This window comes from Trachurus japonicus, unplaced genomic scaffold (genome assembly GCF_045865225.1).
Source record: "Trachurus japonicus isolate A0001 unplaced genomic scaffold, Traja_1.0 AP030018.1".
NCBI classification, from domain to species: domain Eukaryota; kingdom Metazoa; phylum Chordata; class Actinopteri; order Carangiformes; family Carangidae; genus Trachurus; species Trachurus japonicus.
The window spans coordinates 1,201-20,165 of record NW_028220151.1 but is presented as its reverse complement, the minus strand read 5'-3'; the positions used below and the strand labels follow the sequence as shown (position 1 = coordinate 20,165).

The window sequence follows — 18,965 nt, the reverse complement described above, 5'->3', positions numbered from 1 at the left end:
TTTTTTTGAGTAATTTTTTCTCTACTTCGAAATCTCGCGATAACTACGGAAGCCGGTGCTTGGCCGCCGCCGCCGCCGCCACCGCTGCTCTAGTGGCGGCCGGGCACCGGGGTCTGTGAAGCAGGTTCATGAAGCCTGGTTGTCCCGACATGATTCACTCACAACACTGCGGCTGTAACGTTATGTTGTGTGTGTTGTAGCCTACTTTTCGGCTACAACACACACAACATAACGTTACAGCCGCAGTGTTGTGAGTGAATCATGTCGGGACCAGAGCGATTGCTGGTCTGGACAACCAGGCTTCATGAACCCGCTTCACAGACCCCGGTGCCCGGCCGTAGGTGGCTCACACACCCGGGGAAGGACATCCTGGCAGTTAAGAGGATAAACTTTCTGCTTCTAAGTTGTTGTTAAGTTTAGGAGCAGCGCAGCGGCTCGCGGCTGCAGCTCTGTTCACTTCATACACTGAGAATGGAGTCAGTGTATGAAGTGAACAGAGCTGCAGCCGCGAGCCGCTGCGCTGCTCCTAAACTAGAAGCAGAAAGTTTATCCTCTTAACTATGCTGCCAGTATGGCCTTCCCTGGGTGTGTGAGCCCGGCCGCCCCCGCCGTAGCAGCAGCAGCAGCGGCGGCGGCCGGGCTCACACACCCTCACTGCCAGGATGTCCTTCCCTGGGTGTGTGAGCCACCTACGGCCGGGCACCGGGGTCTGTGAAGCGGGTTCATGAAGCCTGGTTGTCCAGACCAGCAATCGCTCTGGTCCCGACATGATTCACTCACAACACTGCGGCTGTAACGTTATGTTGTGTGTGTTGTAGCCGAAAAGTAGGCTACAACACACAACATAACGTTACAGCCGCAGTGTTGTGAGTGAATCATGTCGGGACAACCAGGCTTCATGAACCTGCTTCACAGACCCCGGTGCCCGGCCGCCACTAGAGCAGCGGCGGCGGCGGCGGCGGCGGCCAAGCACCGGCTTCCGTAGTTATCGCGAGATTTCGAAGTAGAGAAAAAATTACTCAAAAAAACAGGGAAAAAAATTACTCAGAAAAACAAGGGGAAAAAATTACTCAGAAAAACAGGGGGAAAAAAATTACTCAGAAAAACAGGGAGAAAAAAATTACTCAGAAAAACAGAAATAATTACTCAGAAAAACTGATCAAAAAAAAATTACTCAGAAAAACAGGAAAAAAATTACTCAGAAAAACTGATCCAAAAAAATTACTCAGAAAAACTGGAAAAAAATTACTCAGAAAAACTGATCCAAAAAAAATTACTCAGAAAAACAGGAAAACTGATCCAAAAAAATTACTCAGAAAAACAGAAAAAATTACTCAGAAAAACTGATTTTAAAAAAAATTACTCAGAAAAACAGAAAAAATTACTCAGAAAAACTGATTTAAAAAAAAATTACTCAGAAAAACTGATTTAAAAAAAAATTACTCAGAAAAACAGAAAAAATTACTCAGAAAAACAGGATCTGTATTTTTTTTTATTGAATGAATGCAATAAGCTTCCGTAGTAAGTGATATATTTGTGTTAATATAAGTCTTAAATAGTTATATCTTCCGACAGCAATCACTTACATAGAGTGTTTGGTCTGAAACACGGGTCTGTCAGTCACTCTGCTCTGCTCTGAGCCGAAGAGAAAACATTTATCGTATCCTACAGTTTTTATCCAATGAGGAGAGAGAACGGCATGCAGGGCTGTGTGTGCAGCCAAGGAACGCCGTGAATGTGGCGACGTAGGGACGAGGACTGTTATGGTGCGTTCAAGGAAACTCGTATTTTTCCGACCGTGAAGTGGTACCAGTTCGATCTGGTACGAGTTCACGGGTCAGAAGTTACGAGTGGCCGTTATAGTGACTTTCACCGGTAAAACAGGTCGGAAAAACACGAGTGGGTTGCCTGAAACGCTACAAAGTTGTAAGTTGTGACTTGAAGCTGTAATTTACGATTTCAAAAGCCTGCCTCGAACGCAGCATTAGCGAAAACGACCGGACCACTTACTTCTGCTTTAAGCTGCTGGAAATTCATAAATTCCATTGAGTTAACAGATGACAGAAATAAAAGCTATTATCTACAAATTATATAAATGTTCTTTTTTTTTTAAAATAAACTGACAACAAATCACAACAATCAAGATTACTTCTACAGTGAATATACAACAAGCACAATTCCTCTATTTCAACAGCTCATCAACTGGCTGGAGAAAGACAGCTTCATAATATTGGCTCTATGAAAACTTTGCATTTAGTTTTTTTGCCCAAAATTATAACTCCCTGGTCAGATTATTCAGGAATGTTGTCGTTTAGTCATTAGTCATGATTTTTGAGTAATATTTCTCGCTGAAATGAAACACGCAGTCCTAAATTTTAAAATGTGGCATTCATTCAACAGTCATGCATGATTTATGTTTGTGTTTTGGAAACTATATAAACCATGGGAGCAACAAAACCTCAACAAGCTCTTTGGTTAGAAGAGGTGTTGTTACATCTAGTAGACTATGATTTACTGCAGTCGCGCTTGTGGCCACTGAGTGGTTAGTTTGAATACATGGTCAATGGGCCTTGAAATGTTCAGTGGTCAGAGTGTGGTCAAACATGGAGGTTACCAGCTCTCGTTCTCCAAAGGGCTCACAGAAAGTGACCGCTCTGCCATGCATCAGCACACCACACTGCTCTCCCACATCACAGTTACTGCACTCAGACCTGAGGGGAGAGACGAGGAGAGAAGAGATTGAGTTACAACAAAAGGTGAGAAGCGTCAGGTGACAGTGATCGACAGCACCGTCAGTTTACGAGAGGAGATTACCCACCAGATGCTGGGGTCCAGCTCTCCTTGGAGGTTGGAGTCAAAGTCGTCACGCAGCACAGCATGTTTGCCATGGAGCTCCACTACACACACACACACACACACACACACACACACACACACACACACCATATGCTCACAGTTAGACACAACCTGTTTGATAACAGGTCTTTTTATGCTGTAATTACCTTTGTGATTACAATATTCAAGGGAGATAAACAACATTGTGAAATGAAAAGCAGACTCACAAAGGCTGGGTCTCAATGGGGACTCGGTTGGAGCTGAAACAAGGAAGAAGAGGAGGAGTTAAGGAACATCTTCAATACTTAAATGTTAAGGTATAGTTGGATGTCAGGCTTGCCCGAATGCCAGTCCTGCCCGAATGCCAGTCCTGGGTCTTACTAACAGGCTGTCACTAACTCTGGGTAGATGGAAAAATGTACAAACTTTTCATATCTGTTCAGTTTTGCATAGTGAAATATGCACATGTATTAACTCTCAATGTAATTGCAACGGAAACGGTCCAATTCTCAAATCAACTCTGAATGGAACAAACTTTCACTGTGTCCTGGCCGGTCACATCTGCAGTCTCCTGGCTGTTGATGTTAATTCCTTTCAGTAATGAAAGACTGGGCGGCCATGATTAACGGTTCAATGCCAATTAACCGCCATCCTCCCCACGGGCGCCGGTGTGCTGTAATCTGTGGCCACTGCCTAGCTAACACACTCAACCATCAATCTCTCCCAGGGGATACACAGCTCTGAGGGGTGGAGGGAGGTGAATGGAGAAGGTTGGAGGGGGGTGGGGGGTAAGACTAAATTAATCAAACATGGGTATTAAAAAGAAAACATTGGCCTGACTTTCTAGCTAAATTACTGAGAACACTTTGTAGAATACAGTCTGCATTCACATTTCAGCTAGCTGCCATTAGGTTTTTGTGCGTCAATAGATGGAAAGGGTAGAAAAAAGTGAGCTTGAAGACGTAATAAATCAAACCGAGCCAGTTTTTGATAGATTAGTTTTGAGGAAACCATCTATTAGCTCGTACGCATTGTTAGAAAGAAACATGAAAGGTGTGACAAATTACACCATCTGACTGATGCAATGGACTGCACGACTAAAAAGTTGCGTCAGATGATCCACATACTCTACAACTTTGCTTTGATAGTTCACCTTTGGCCACTGAGAACCATCAACTAGACAGACGTTTGTACACTGTTGTTTTATCTTGTAAATTACACTTCCAGATTATGTTCCCCATATTAGGGAATTAGGGAAGTTTATGATCCGTGACTGCTCAGCAGCACAGTGGCTTTGACCTTAGTGAACACATCACCCTTCAGTCCCTTTGAGCCTCTTTACTCTTCTCTGGTAGTGGGGTGTTTTAAGAAAGCCTTACTCTAGACTGAAGAGAGGGATAATCTGCCATAGTGTTCTCCATCCAGGATGAGCCTGCCCACCTGATAAGACACACTCAGATAACATAGTGAGGACTCATTCCTGAGTTTCATTTTGGGTTACTTAAACCTTCTTTCTAACTTCACAGCAGTTTTAACATTACTTCTAAGAGAGGGGGCTTACACTTGAGGCAGCCCACCTAAAACCTCCTCATTGACAAGAGAACCTGAATTGAGAGAGAGAGGGACCATTGAAAAAAGGTTTTTTTTGCAAATGTCTATGCTTTGAGCTCAAACTTCAATTTCATTAGGTGCCCTCGTTTTTTTCTCTCACACTGGATCCAAAGTCTGTGCTCTTAGAAATGGATTTACATTTCACAGACTGATGGTAAAGTTTCATGCTGACTGTTGAAGTTGGAGTCTTAGCGGCCCGTGTGACAGAGCTGGGCGCTTCAGTGGCTGCGACTGTTTGCTGCTGCTCTGGTGGACCCTGACGCTCAACTCCACGGCTGTGGCTCAGGCTCCACGATGAAGCCCATTAAAAGCAGATCAAAGGGCCTTCTTCCTCTCTCTCCCTCTCTCTCGTACTCTCCTTTCCCCCCCTCTAATCCTCCAATGTTTGCTGATTCAAAACATCACTCCCAGCATGGGCAACTATCTCGTGCTTCTCGTGGTTTATTCTTATTAAGCTATAATGAAAAAAAATATAACATACAGCTGTTTGCTCAGTTTACATGAGAATGTGTTCATCTGACAAATTCAACCTGAAAAGAGCTTGTACTAAAACTCCAGTCCCAGTAATCCACCTTCTAGAACTCACATGGCAATAAATGCTTGGTTGATATTCTGTTCTTTACAGTCTTCTCTCATCTCTCTCTTAAACAAACCCTTCTAAATCGCTCTCAGTCTTTCTAGTGAGGCCATTTGGCTGGAGAAAGGCCGGTAAGAATTTTTTTTTTTTTGGGTGGATAATCCCTTCAAGCTTCCAAAAAGACCTCATTTACAGTTTTCTTTCTCTATGCTTCATTGCACTCTCCTGCTGTCTCTCTCTCTTTCCTTCTATCACAATCTCTCCCTGCTGCCCACCCCTCCATCCGCACCCATTCTGTCTCTCTCTGCCTAACCCTCTGTGCATCGGGAGCAGACAGTGGCGCTTATTTCACTTGGATTAATCCCCTCTCACTTTCTTAAAGACTTCAATTACTGCCTCCTCTATTAGCGGCTCATCTCTGCTAATGCCTGTATCTCCCTGGCCAGGGCTTACACTCACAAGCATACAGAGGGACACACACACACACACACACACTCAGACGGCTTTGCCTTCCACAGATGACCCAACCCTATTTGCTATTTCTCTGCTATGCACATGCACACAAATGCACGCATATTTTGGAGCAACAAAAAAAAGGAGGGGGGTTTCAGTAAACTAGACCGGGGCTAACATCAGTTGGGTGCTGATGAGCAGGGTTGGGGTGATACGAGGGGGGACTAAATGAGCATAAGCTTTGGCAGACTCAGACATCTCAACACAAAGAGCGCAGGGCACAAGTCATGTTAAATCTTCTCCCCCTCTTCTCTCCATCTCCCAGCTCTAATCTCCTCTCTCTCCTCTGTCTCTCCGCACCCTGCAAACTGTACCAACTCGTCCGATCTCCCTTACTCTCCTCTCGTTTGCTCTTTTTGCCTTCGTCTGATTCACATCCTTGACGACACGAACTGCGTTTAAAGTCGGGTTGATCTCGTCTAACTGACGGTTGCAATTACTGACTCACCAGGACCCAGTTGCTGTTGTTTTTCTTCTCCAGTGACTAAAAAGAGGTGGTTCTCCAAGGTCAGATTACAGCCACTCCACTCCGCTCAGTGAAAACCAGGGCCCTTGTGTGTGCTTCAATTGGCATCACCATAATAAGCCAGCACATGTGTAGGTTTCACTATTATTTTCAGATTAGCTGTTAGCTTTTCACATTGTGTTTCAAGTCAAGGTGATAAAGACGAGTGTCTCAAAACATAAGGACGGGGTTATTTCAGCTTTCTGTGTTAATCTTTCAAGCAAACATCTTCATGCTACCGTTAGAAATGAGGAGAAACAACGTATACACACCAACACATATCGTCACTCCTCGCTTGTTGGAAGCTGAGTGAGCGATGTCATTCAAATATAAATTAAACAAAAAAAAAGCAACAAAGGAAAAATCTTAAAAGTAGAGCAAAAGAAATGAAGATGTGGAAGAAAGAAATAAAAAGGAGAAAACAGGGCTAGAGGAGACAGTCAGGAGGGGAAGAGATAGACGACTGAGGTCTCAAGGTTTCTTGCTGGAGAGTGATGAGGGATGGCAGGCGGGCTGGAGTCCAGCCAGGGAGGCAGGCTGGCTGGCAGACCGGGTGGGTGGCGTGGAGGTGGGAGAGTGGAGGCCACCCGTCCCTCCTCTGTTGCGCTGTGATCAGCCGTCCCTCTGGGAGCAGTGGCCTCTTTGAGTTATATGTCCCTTTAATAATCCATCTGGGGTGCAGTGCACTCAGCCAGGCCCATAAAGACCTGATTTATTCCCTTGCTGGAAATGAGGGGACCTGGCGAAGCTGGGCAGAAAGCAGGGACTGCTGGCCCTGCTGTCAGGAGATAGAGCTGATGGACGGCCTGCAGCGCCATTCAACACCCACAACCACTCCACCCTTTAGCACTGAGCACCCTTTCCTAACCCACCCCTACCTCTCCTTATCCCCCAACTTGACTTCTCTCATCTGGGCTCATTAAAGTCTTTTTATGGTTGCTCAGGCACAGCAGAAATGAACTTCTGTTTCATCCTCCCGCCTGTCTGTTCTGATACTTGCAATCATTTAAAACAGTGGCGGTACTTTGCATTTTGCTGCATCATGCTTTAACGCATCTCAAGGAGCCTGTCCAAATAATCTGGCGATGTGCTGATTGGTGTCACGAACCGCTCGGTCGTGCTGTAGATTTTGTTCAGTTGCAGCAGCATTTGTCAGACTCCCATTAGTTTTGTCTTCTGAATCCACAAATATCAACAAAATATGGGGATTTTCTGTGCTGGTTGTGGGCTGAAGCAACACGTTCTCACTCCCAGTGCGTCAACCCCCTGACGAACGGTCACTGTCCCTCCTCGTCACATGCCTGACTCATTAGGTACCCGTTTTTCGTCATGAGGTGACGAGCGGGGATTTCAATTCATTCCAATGCAACCCCCTTCGCGGCGATATGTGACGCTCAGAGTAAAGTGATCCAGCCGACCGGACGCGGCGCTGAACGACGCACTGAGCTGAAAAACTTTTCTTCCCCTTTGAAGCTTTATTGAACCTGGTGTGTCTGACATAGCTTTCATCCAAGCCGTCATTTTGGTTATTATTTATTTACTGATCTTGGCGTTGGTGCAGAATAATAAATAAACAAACAAACAAACAAATAAATAAATTACATCCTTGTCGGAAGACCAGACGGGGTGGGGGTGTGTAATAAATAAATAAAGAAATAAATATTTTTCTCCCGTGCGTAATTGTCAAGATCCGCATTTCGATTAAACTCGCCTTTCTTCTTTTGTAGGAGTTGTTGGATGACTGCATTTTCATTTTATTTACTTATTTCCCTGTCCTAAGTCATGTTTATGGATACACAGTTGAACATATTGTCATTTTACCCTCGGCATTTTCCCCTCACTTTGCTGAATATCTGTTGATTCATGTCATAAACACGTTTTGTTCATTAAAAATATGTGGTGTTTATTAAAAATATGTTGTTCATTCAAATCGGTTGTTGTTCATTGCAGAACAATAGAATATTAATACGGTGATTTATATACAGATATTGATCGCGCAGTGTGACCACAATCACTACGCACGGAGGCGTGAGGGACATTTAAAACAGCTGTATCAATCGTCCCTGCAGCGACTACTGACACTTCAACCTGTTTTGGCTCTAAACTTCAAAACTATGACATTGCATAGTTTAGGACCTGTTTATGTACGAATTCATCTGTTGTTAGGTCATATTATTATTGCATGAAACACACAATACAACTTTTGATCACAAAAAAACTACCGCACGTAACATTTTACTTTCCGTAGTAAAAAAAACAGGTTCGCGCTAATAACTTTTGAATGGCGTGACGTAATTTCACAAGCTTTCCCAGGATTGGTCGGTGTTGAGTGCTGAACTAGAGGATGTGACGTCATTGCAACGGCGCCACCATAGACTGCGACACTGCCATCTACGGCGTCTGGACGGAACTACAACACCTTAACAGTTTGTGATCATGAGGAGTGGAAATTAAGCCATGTTGATTTAATTCAACAGCATGTGAATAAACAGTGAGGAATCAGAACAGTTAGACAGCTCTTTTTCAACAAAGTCCAAATAATTCAAGTAACTCAAGTCATATAGGCCTTTTTTTTTTTTAATTGCAGAAAACAACATTTCTCCCCCCTTCTCCCTCCTCCCGCCCAGGAACCTTAGTTTATAATATAGTGTAGAATGAACCCGTCCACTGTAGTAATGTTTATGCACAACTGCACCACTTTAGCCAGCTCCTTTATTTCTGGTTTTACATTGGACAAACTGATTAAGGCTCCATTTTCAGGAGACACAGCTATTCTTTAATAACTTCCACATTCGTTGGGTTACGTTCAGAGGTTTATCAGGGCAGGGCCTAGGGTCATCCAGTGTTAGCAATTACAGACCCATCTGACCTTCACAGGGGTCACAGGTCAACTTTTCATGTGAAATTTGACGATTTTTGCTATCAATTCAGGCATAAAACACCAATACTTGGAGCTGGGAAGCTGAAATCTTTAGATTCTAGTCCAGACCTTGGAGCAGATTGAAGATCAGAGCTGTGCTCCACTCAGAAGTGTCCAAAATGGCCATGGTAAGTGTCAAAGGTCACAGGGGTCAAACATCAAAGTTAATCCTAACAAAACACACACGCTTTAAGTAATCATCATGAAATTTAGATGAGTTGTATATCAGAGAGTCCTCTATCATTATATTGTATTCCCATTGCTCTGGGGGCCACGGGGGGCCCCTGGGGGCCACTTCGCTTTCCCATGCTCTCACAGATTTGGGTGTCGGGTCAGTGGATAAGGGCCTCACAATGAGTCCACAGGCCAAGTTTCAAGTGATTCGGTTGGTTTCTATGGAAACAGCGGCCTCCTGGAGACAGAGGAATGCGGCTGTTTGAAGCCCCGCCTCTCGAAAAGTAATGGCTCAATCAGGACCGAACGCACATCAACGCGTTCGTCTTGGGCCCCCGGAACCACTGATATCAAATTCAGAACTGTACGACTTTTAGAAATATATTTCATCCATTTCAGCTTTTCTGACTCAGAAGGTCTCTCAGGCATTAAGTCTGAGAGGCTCTGAATCTGAAAAGCTGAAATGGATGAAATATATTTCTAAAAGTCGTACAGTTCTGAATTTGATATCAGTGGTTCCGGGGGCCCAAGACGAACGCGTTGATGTGCGTTCGGTCCTGATTGAGCCATTACTTTTCGAGAGGCGGGGCTTCAAACAGCCGCATTCCTCTGTCTCCAGGAGGCCGCTGTTTCCATAGAAACCAACCGAATCACTTGAAACTTGGCCTGTGGACTCATTGTGAGGCCCTTATCCACTGACCCGACACCCAAATCTGTGAGAGCATGGGAAAGCGAAGTGGCCCCCAGGGGCCCCCCGTGGCCCCCAGAGCAATGGGAATACAATATAATGATAGAGGACTCTCTGATATACAACTCATCTAAATTTCATGATGATTACTTAAAGCGTGTGTGTTTTGTTAGGATTAACTTTGATGTTTGACCCCTGTGACCTTTGACACTTACCATGGCCATTTTGGACACTTCTGAGTGGAGCACAGCTCTGATCTTCAATCTGCTCCAAGGTCTGGACTAGAATCTAAAGATTTCAGCTTCCCAGCTCAAAGTATTGGTGTTTTATGCCTGAATTGATAGCAAAAATCGTCAAATTTCACACTAAACCTTGACCTTTGACCCCTTCTGAATGTGGGATTGGTCTGAAATTGCAGATAATGGGTGGCCCTAGGCCCCTGACAAAACCCTGAAACTTTCAGACTTCCAGCTCAAAGCATGTGGAAGTTATTAAAGACTATCTGTTGAATTTAGTCTTGTACACAATGGGGGATTAGAAATGAACACTGCTTTTTGGCCATTTTGGACACTTCCGAGTGGAGCAGAGCTCTGATATTTGGCACCGTCAATCTGCTCCAACGTCTGGACTAGAATCTAAAGATTTCAGCTTCCCAGCTCCAAGTATTGGTGTTTTATGCCTGAATTGATAGCAAAAATCGTCAAATTTCACATGAAAAGTTGACCTGTGACCCCTGTGAAGGTCAGATGGGTCTGTAATTGCTAACACTGGATGACCCTAGGCCCTGCCCTGATAAACCTCTGAACGTAACCCAACGAATGTGGAAGTTATTAAAGAATAGCTGTGTCTCCTGAAAATGGAGCCTTAATCAGTTTGTCCAATGTAAAACCAGAAATAAAGGAGCTGGCTAAAATGGTGCAGTTGTGCATAAACATTACTACAGTGGACGGGTTCATTCTACACTATATTATAAACTAAGGTTCCTGGGCGGGAGGAGGGAGAAGGGGGGAGAAATGTTGTTTTCTGCAATTTAAAAAAAAAAGGCCTATATGACTTGAGTTACTTGAATTATTTGGACTTTGTTGAAAAAGAGCTGTCTAACTGTTCTGATTCCTCACTGTTTATTCACATGCTGTTGAATTAAATCAACATGGCTTAATTTCCACTCCTCATGATCACAAACACACTGTTAAGGTGTTGTAGTTCCGTCCAGACGCCGTAGATGGCAGTGTCGCAGTCTATGGTGGCGCCGTTGCAATGACGTCACATCCTCTAGTTCAGCACTCAACACCGACCAATCCTGGGAAAGCTTGTGAAATTACGTCACGCCATTCAAAAGTTATTAGCGCGAACCTGTTTTTTTTACTACGGAAAGTAAAATGTTACGTGCGGTAGTTTTTTTGTGATCAAAAGTTGTATTGTGTGTTTCATGCAATAATAATATGACCTAACAACAGATGAATTCGTACATAAACAGGTCCTAAACTATGCAATGTCATAGTTTTGAAGTTTAGAGCCAAAACAGGTTGAAGTGTCAGTAGTCGCTGCAGGGACGATTGATACAGCTGTTTTAAATGTCCCTCACGCCTCCGTGCGTAGTGATTGTGGTCACACTGCGCGATCAATATCTGTATATAAATCACCGTATTAATATTCTATTGTTCTGCAATGAACAACAACCGATTTGAATGAACAACATATTTTTAATAAACACCACATATTTTTAATGAACAAAACGTGTTTATGACATGAATCAACAGATATTCAGCAAAGTGAGGGGAAAATGCCGAGGGTAAAATGACAATATGTTCAACTGTGTATCCATAAACATGACTTAGGACAGGGAAATAAGTAAATAAAATGAAAATGCAGTCGTCCAACAACTCGTACAAAAGAAGAAAGGCGATAATCGAAATGCGGATCTTGACAATTACGCACGGGACAAAAATATTTATTTATTTATTTATTTATTTATTACACACCCCCACCCCGTCTGGTCTTCCGACAAGGATGTAATTTATTTATTTGTTTGTTTGTTTGTTTATTTATTATTCTGCACCAACGCCAAGATCAGTAAATAAATAATAACCAAAATGACGGCTTGGATGAAAGCTATAGACACACCAGGTTCAATAAAGCTTCAAAGGGGAAAAAAAGTTTTTCAGCTCAGTGCGTCGTTCAGCGCCGCGTCCGGTCGGCTGGATCACTTTACTCTGAGCGTCACATATCGCCGCGAAGGGGGTTGCATTGGAATGAATTGAAATCCCCGCTCGTCACCTCATGACGAAAAACGGGTAGGCTACCTAATGAGTCAGGCATGTGACGAGGAGGGACAGTGACCGTTCGTCAGGGGGTTGACGCACTGGGAGTGAGAACGTGTTGGCTGAAGTAATGGGGTGTAGATCAAAGCAAACTGGAAGGGAAGCTGGAGGGATGAATCGGAGGTAGACTGAAGGGACGGGGTGGAGAAGTATGCTGGCCCAGCAAAAAGAAGCTGTAAGCGCTCAGGGGGGAGCGGTATGTCTGGAACCAGGCCTCCCAGGTTCCTCCAATGCTAGATGCACATGTGCACACATAAAAGCACAAACACACAAATCCAACCTCTGCTTATGTCTCAGTAGGATTTTAGAAGCAGCAGAGTGGAAATATTAGAAATGATAACCTGTCTCGGTGAACTTGTAGAAAGGTTTCCTGTTTAGTGCCTCATGCCAGATGTCCAAGAGTAAGTTCAAGACTTATATCTCTCCTCTTCTATCTTTATCCTTAAATCTCTTATTTACATTAGAATTTAACTGAATGATTCCCGTCTCCCTCCACCTCTTTATCATTCTAAGCTCAGATTCACACTCCAGTGTTACCCTCTTTCTCTATCTCCTTGGTTAATCTGTCCATTTGTTCTTTAAGTCTTCACCCTGCCGCATCACCCCTGATTGCCTTCTTATTCTACTGTAGCAGCTTTGCCGCTGTTTCTCTCTCTCCATCCCTTCCTTTCTCTTTTTCTTTTTCCTTCCCTCTCCTCCATGGATCATAACCCTGCTTTAGATAGCTTTCATTTCTCCAGCTCTTCAAAGCTCGAGTCTTAAGCATATGAACTTCTGAAGTGGCTTGAGCTGGCCCTGTGTCTTTTATTCCACTTTGAATACTAATGCTGAGATTTGAAGTAACTTTGCTCGGAGCAGCTTGCACTTTCTTTGCCACTCTGCGGTTGAATTTGGGACTGTAGCCTATTTGATCCTGCTGGAAAGGACTCTTCGACAAGCCTCTGCTTTACCCACTGGTAAGTCTGTCTTTGTTAAGGGAACTGAGACAATACATTTAATTTATGTAAGGTTTTTTTTTCCCTTTACAGTTAGTTGGTTTCTGCCTCATCACACTTTCCTTTTTTTTTTTTTTTACTGCACTACAGCAAAGTTTGTTTAATGTCAAAGTAATTCTCAAGTTTCATTTTTATGTCAGGAGTCTTGCAGAGTCCAGTTTCATGACATTTAAAAAAAAAAAAAATCTGCATCGCTTTTTTGAAGTTCCAGGCTCTGGTTGGGAAAGAGGAAGAGGAACTGACAACGGTAAGTTAGATCAGCAGAGGAGAGAAAAATTGTGCTTAATGGAAAATCCAGAAGAGACTAGAAATGATCAGGCTAATTTCTGTTTCTCTTCCTTCCTTTCTATCATCTTTCCTCAGTCGTCTTTGCCTTCTGTTGCCTGCGGCATGTTCATTTTTCATTTGTAATTCAGATTTTCTGGCGCAGTTTGGCAACAGAAAGAGTGTTGCGCTATTGGCTGTCAAAGGAATTTGCCGATAACAAGGTCGATCATCCGTTCACGTCTACTTTTTGCCCACTTTTTTTGGTTAATGATGTGTAATTACCACATAACCTCTACCCAACACTCACATCGCCTGCAATTTATGACCTTCAAGTTTCTCATTAACACTATCTCTTTGTCTCACCTATTTATTTCCTTCTGTCCTCCCAGCTCTCCTTTACCAATGACACAATGAAACTGTCATTACAGACACCGGTAGTTTATAGCACTATTCCTCAGCTATCGCTCCTATGTATCCCTTATCACCATGACCAACTGTCCATCCCTCATACCTGCACATCCATTCGCTCCCTACAGATTTCAGTTTTTACATTACCTTTCTGCTAGTTCCTCTGTCTGCTCTCATTCACAACTTTTGTCCTCCAAGGCATCATAAGGTCTAAATCTTTACTTTCCAGCTTGTCTGCTGTGAGTAGTTGTGTGTTAGTGTGATATTGCAGAGCTTTGGCAGGGAACAACTAAGTGACTGTTGTTGGCTGCAGATATTTCATGTGCAGAGGGAGGAGACTCGGGCAGTGTGTCAGTGTTGGTGAGAGGATGAGCGCTCGGGCAAGGAGACAGAGGAGAGAAGCCTTGTCGCTAACTCTCTGTCACTCTTCCAGGCCTGACTGAGGGCTCTGTGCCCCATCTTTTCCAAGTGGCATGGAGCCATCAAGTTGAGCACTCTGCCTGGCAAGGGCTACAATCGTCTGCAGTGTCTCCAATGACCTGCTAGGGGACATGTTTGTAATAAACAGTCCTCAGAGACTAGGTACAATTACTTTTTTCCCTAATATACTCACTAAGCATATCAGCAGCTAAAGTGCTTCTCTACTTTTAGCATTAAAGTCAAATATGATATACAAGGAGGAGTTCTTGAGTGAGGAGGAGGCTTCTTTCCTGTAAACAAGCAATTATACACACTCAGCATGCAGAGTGGGACTGCACTGTCTGTCAATAGCTACTTAAGGCTGTCACAGAAAGTGGATGTAAGAAGTGTTGGCCATAAAGCGTAAATCTCCGACAGAGAGAGGGGGGAAAAAGCTGAGTTTAGCATAAGCTGAAATTAAGCTGGCAATATAGGACATCCAAATATCTCTGGCTCTAGCTGCATCATTAGTGAGAGCCAGGAAGTGCTGCAATGCCACTGTCATGAAGAAGCTGCATATCAACCATACTGTGTCATCCATATTTTGACTATTCATGCATATGATAGACAGTAATAGGAGGTATGATGGGGGGAAGGTGAGTGAACATATTGGTGCACATGTGCTCAAACAGTATGTGCATCTGTGCAGGTTTATCTGCCCGTAAGTGCAGTATATTAACATGTTTGTGTCATGACGGGGGGAGAGGGGTATATGTTTGTCGTGCCTGCTACTCACCTCCTTGCTCACAAAGCTGCTGGGCCAGAGCATCCTTGAATAAAATCTGTCCTCGATGTGTTGCTGTGGCACTGAGGAGAGAGAGACAAAGAGAGACGAAGCATTAACACAAACAGCACTACTGGGAAAGTTAACTACTCTGTCCTTAATATATGAAGATGAATACAGCACAGATGGCGTCATTTCCCACCAAACCAAAATGCACTCTAGCACCCGACATGAAAGCGGACATTTTCTGAAGTTCATTATGATGTGACTTTAGGGTGAAAACAAAAAGAAATACCCTCAGAGCCCTGTCAAAATGGGAACTTTAATAAACTAGCTTCTCAGAGGCTATGTGGGATAGAATAATATTTACATCATGTGAATGGCAGACATGACAAAACACAAAGCAACAGTGAGCTCAGCTAACAACACATGCCCTGGATTATCATCTTATCTTGGAGCAAAGTTGGAGGTCTTGTTTCTATGACTGCATTTTCTCTCCCTAAGAGGATAATTGTGATTTTATTATCTACATACTTACAGGGATATTTCCTCATTCATGTTAATGCATTGATGACATGACAAATGTTTGTGCGCATACAGCTCCTAGAGTGGATTATCATATATCTTCCAATATAAGTGCTTTGCTCTACCATAAAGCGTTTGTGCATGTCAGTGTAAATGTAACTGTATGTTGCGTGCTACTGTATAGGATGTAATAAATTCCTTACAGTGGCCACAAAATGCATTATTCATTTGAAAATGGAGAGATGTTTAAAAATCAAAGAGGGTGAAATGGCTGTGAGTGCAGTGGGATCTTTTACACAGATACTGAGTCGTGCTCTACTGTTCTGTGGCCATGTGGAAAGAGATACACTCTCATATGCAATGTCATAATGACAGTGGGGAATACGCATACTGTACAGAGGAGGCTGGAGGAATGTAGGGAGGGATGTCATCTCTTCCCAACAATAACAACTGCTGCTGCTGCAGCAGCAGCAACTGGTGGTGATAATAAGAATAAAAATAGAAATAAAATAGGCATTGTAAAAAACACAGGATTATAGCCAGAGAATGAAAAATAAAAGAAACTCAGAAACAGGAGAGAGATTGAGATGGAAAGATTGCTGTGAGTGTGCGCTGCATTCTTCAGAGTGGCCTTGAAAAGAGTTATTGGGAAAATTTTTTAAAGTTTTAGAGCCCTTTGTAGCTCATTCCATTTAGTGAAGGCAGCAAAATGATTTGTGTAGCAGTCCTATGAAGGAGGCGACAGGAGATGGCACAACACTTTTAGTTGGCTAGTAAAAGCTGTGCCACTCCCCCGGTATGGTCTTGGTTTTCCCCACAGAATACACAGAGGGAAAACGGTTGGAGTGGGACTGAGGTCAAAAACGTAAGGAGGATAAATAACACAGGCACAGGCATGACGTGTTTCCTCATTGACAGCTTGGAGCGTTACCATGTTTCGATCAAGGAGAGAGGAGCAGTTGGAGTCTTGTCTCATCTGCCTGGCACCCAGACAATGTTTTAATGTCGTAATTTGGCTTTGGTAATAATGAACATTATCTGTGGCTTGTAAATAGGAGCAACCTCACACTTAAAAACACACACTGACACAGGAATGACAAACTCTCTGTGCCACCCACATACAGTTAGAAAGTCCCTTCAAGGGCCACTTGTTGAAATAGAGGTCTTTGTCCAGGTCTCTGCCATGTAAGGACACACTTGGGCTCCTTACACTGTTGTTTCAGTGTTCAGGGAATTCCCAGGGTCCAAAGACATGACACAACATTTCTATTATCTAAGTGAAACAAATAGAGCTCTGGATAACGTCACTGAGATTTCAACTTCACTCTATGTCAACTTGAATGTCAAACATCCAGACAGTTTTATGAGTGCTGTGCCACACCCAGTCAACAAACCGTATATTACAGACTCAGAGGATTAAAAATAAGAAAGGCTTGATGGAGACAGAACATAGTAGGTACCTGAGTCTGTGAGCCCCACATCTATTGTACATGCTCTCTCCTTCTCCAGTTTGTTTATGTCTCTTTCGTTCTCTGCCACCCCGTGTGGATTTTGCCTTGCACCTCCCAAACTCTGCCCTACTCTGGCCCACAATGCAGACTCAGGCATTTATGGATGCCAAGGCATTTACAGGTTCATCTCAGCTCATGAATAATGAATAGACCCCTCATTAATTAGTAAAGAGCTCCAGTGCATGTGCAGAGCTGGGGAGAAAACATACATAATTACACTCATATTTCAGAATTGGGCGAAAACTAATTTGAGTTTGGTATTTATGAATAAAAGATGGTGCGTAACGAACAGCGGGTGGGGATGTAGGAACAAGGCTCTTAAATATTTACTAAACACTGTCTCAAGTCAAGTTCACTAAACAGATTCTGTTAAGTGACGAGGGACAGGGTGCTCTGTCAAGCAAATTTGACCTCACACACATTTTAGACACACACATGCACACACACACCTCGATGACAGCAACCCTTTATCAAACCAGGTAAAAAGGTCCTGCAAGGCATGATGCATCTACGACAGACTTTTTCCCCATGTTAAATCAATGTAAAGGGGCTGCATTAGTGAAGTGTGTTGATGTATGTACCAGTCAAACAGTCAAGTATAATCCAGGCAGCAGAGTTGGAGGAAAAAGCTTTTTACATCATTGAAATTTTAAAAGTATGAAAACTTACTATGCAGAGTCCTGATGTACTAAGTTGTAAGAAGCATTTTGATATGCTAACACTGACATGAACAAAGGTTGCACTAGTTTTAACTACGTACTGTTGGTAACATTATTCGGATGTGTCATATTTTATAAACTGATAATATGTTTTGTTGGTAACATCTCCTGATCTGAAAAGCAAATGTCCAATAAATGGAGCAGGGCCAAGAATACAGTATTTGAAACGAAATACAGAAAAGGTACACTGCAATATAAAGCACAACCCTTAACATAGTACATGAATAAAAAGTACTTTGTAAATTATACAGAGGTGTCTTTGAAAATTTCAGACAAGTCAAGTACTTGTCTGTTTCTAATGATGTTGTTTTCCTCACCTTCAATAAATACAAAGCCAGAACAAATGTCAGTGGAGACAAATTCAGTGGGAAATTTGGTGCTGTTCCCTTGGAAGTGTGTGTATTAGTGAGTGGTCTGACTATGTGCGACTTAACACGTATGTCATTAAAACAGTAGCCAGAAGAGGGCATTTAGTCTGAGCTGCAGAGTGTGTGATCGTCGCAGCGCGACGCCAGCGTCTGTCCTGCCGTCACACTCCAGCGGCTCCTCAGCGTGTGTCTCTCATTACCATCTCCACTCAGGGAGCCACACACACGCAGGCACCGAACAGCGTGGATACACACAAAACATTTATTGAACATCTAAATGTTAATTTGACTTTCTTTGGGGGGAAAAAGCAATTAAGGAACTAAATGTGGTGCTGTTTTTTTTTCCTCCTTTCACTCTCCTCTGATTCAAACGAGGGATCATTCATCTTTTGTCATCTTCTCCCCTCTCATTAGTCTGAGGAGCAAATCTGAGAGAGGGGAAAGAGAGAGTGATTGAAAAAAAAGGGAGGATTGAGAGAGAGTGAGATGGATAGATTGGGGGGGAGTTGGTCAGAGGAAATAGAGATGGGGGGTTAGATGGCCTTGTCTTCAAAGTCCACAATCTGCTGTCAAATAGCAAGGCATACGATCAACACACACACACACACACACACACACACACACACACACACACACACACACACACACACACACACACACACACACACACACACACACACCTAACACACACACACACACACACACACACACACACACTTCAAGCCATACATGAGCTTTAACATGTATGCAGATGGACAGGCTGTCACTCAAAGAGCTCCCAAAAGGGCCTGGAGTGGGTAATTACCAAGCATGTCTTCCATGTTAGATTACATGTTGCTGTTGGC

The 18,965-nt window shown here is 43.3% G+C and overlaps 1 protein-coding gene across 1 annotated transcript; it reads right to left on the bottom strand.

Annotated features, from left to right (window-relative positions):
- Positions 1-2,377: 2,377 nt before the first annotated feature.
- LOC146960759 (reelin-like) lies at positions 2,378-15,080 on the bottom strand (the record flags this gene model as incomplete). The annotated part of the gene is made up of 4 exons (XM_085772087.1): positions 2,378-2,711; positions 2,819-2,897; positions 3,063-3,095; positions 15,010-15,080. Coding segments are annotated over 4 exons (334 nt in total), but the record flags the coding sequence as incomplete, so codon positions are not given.
- Between the last annotated feature and the right edge of the window lie 3,885 nt (positions 15,081-18,965).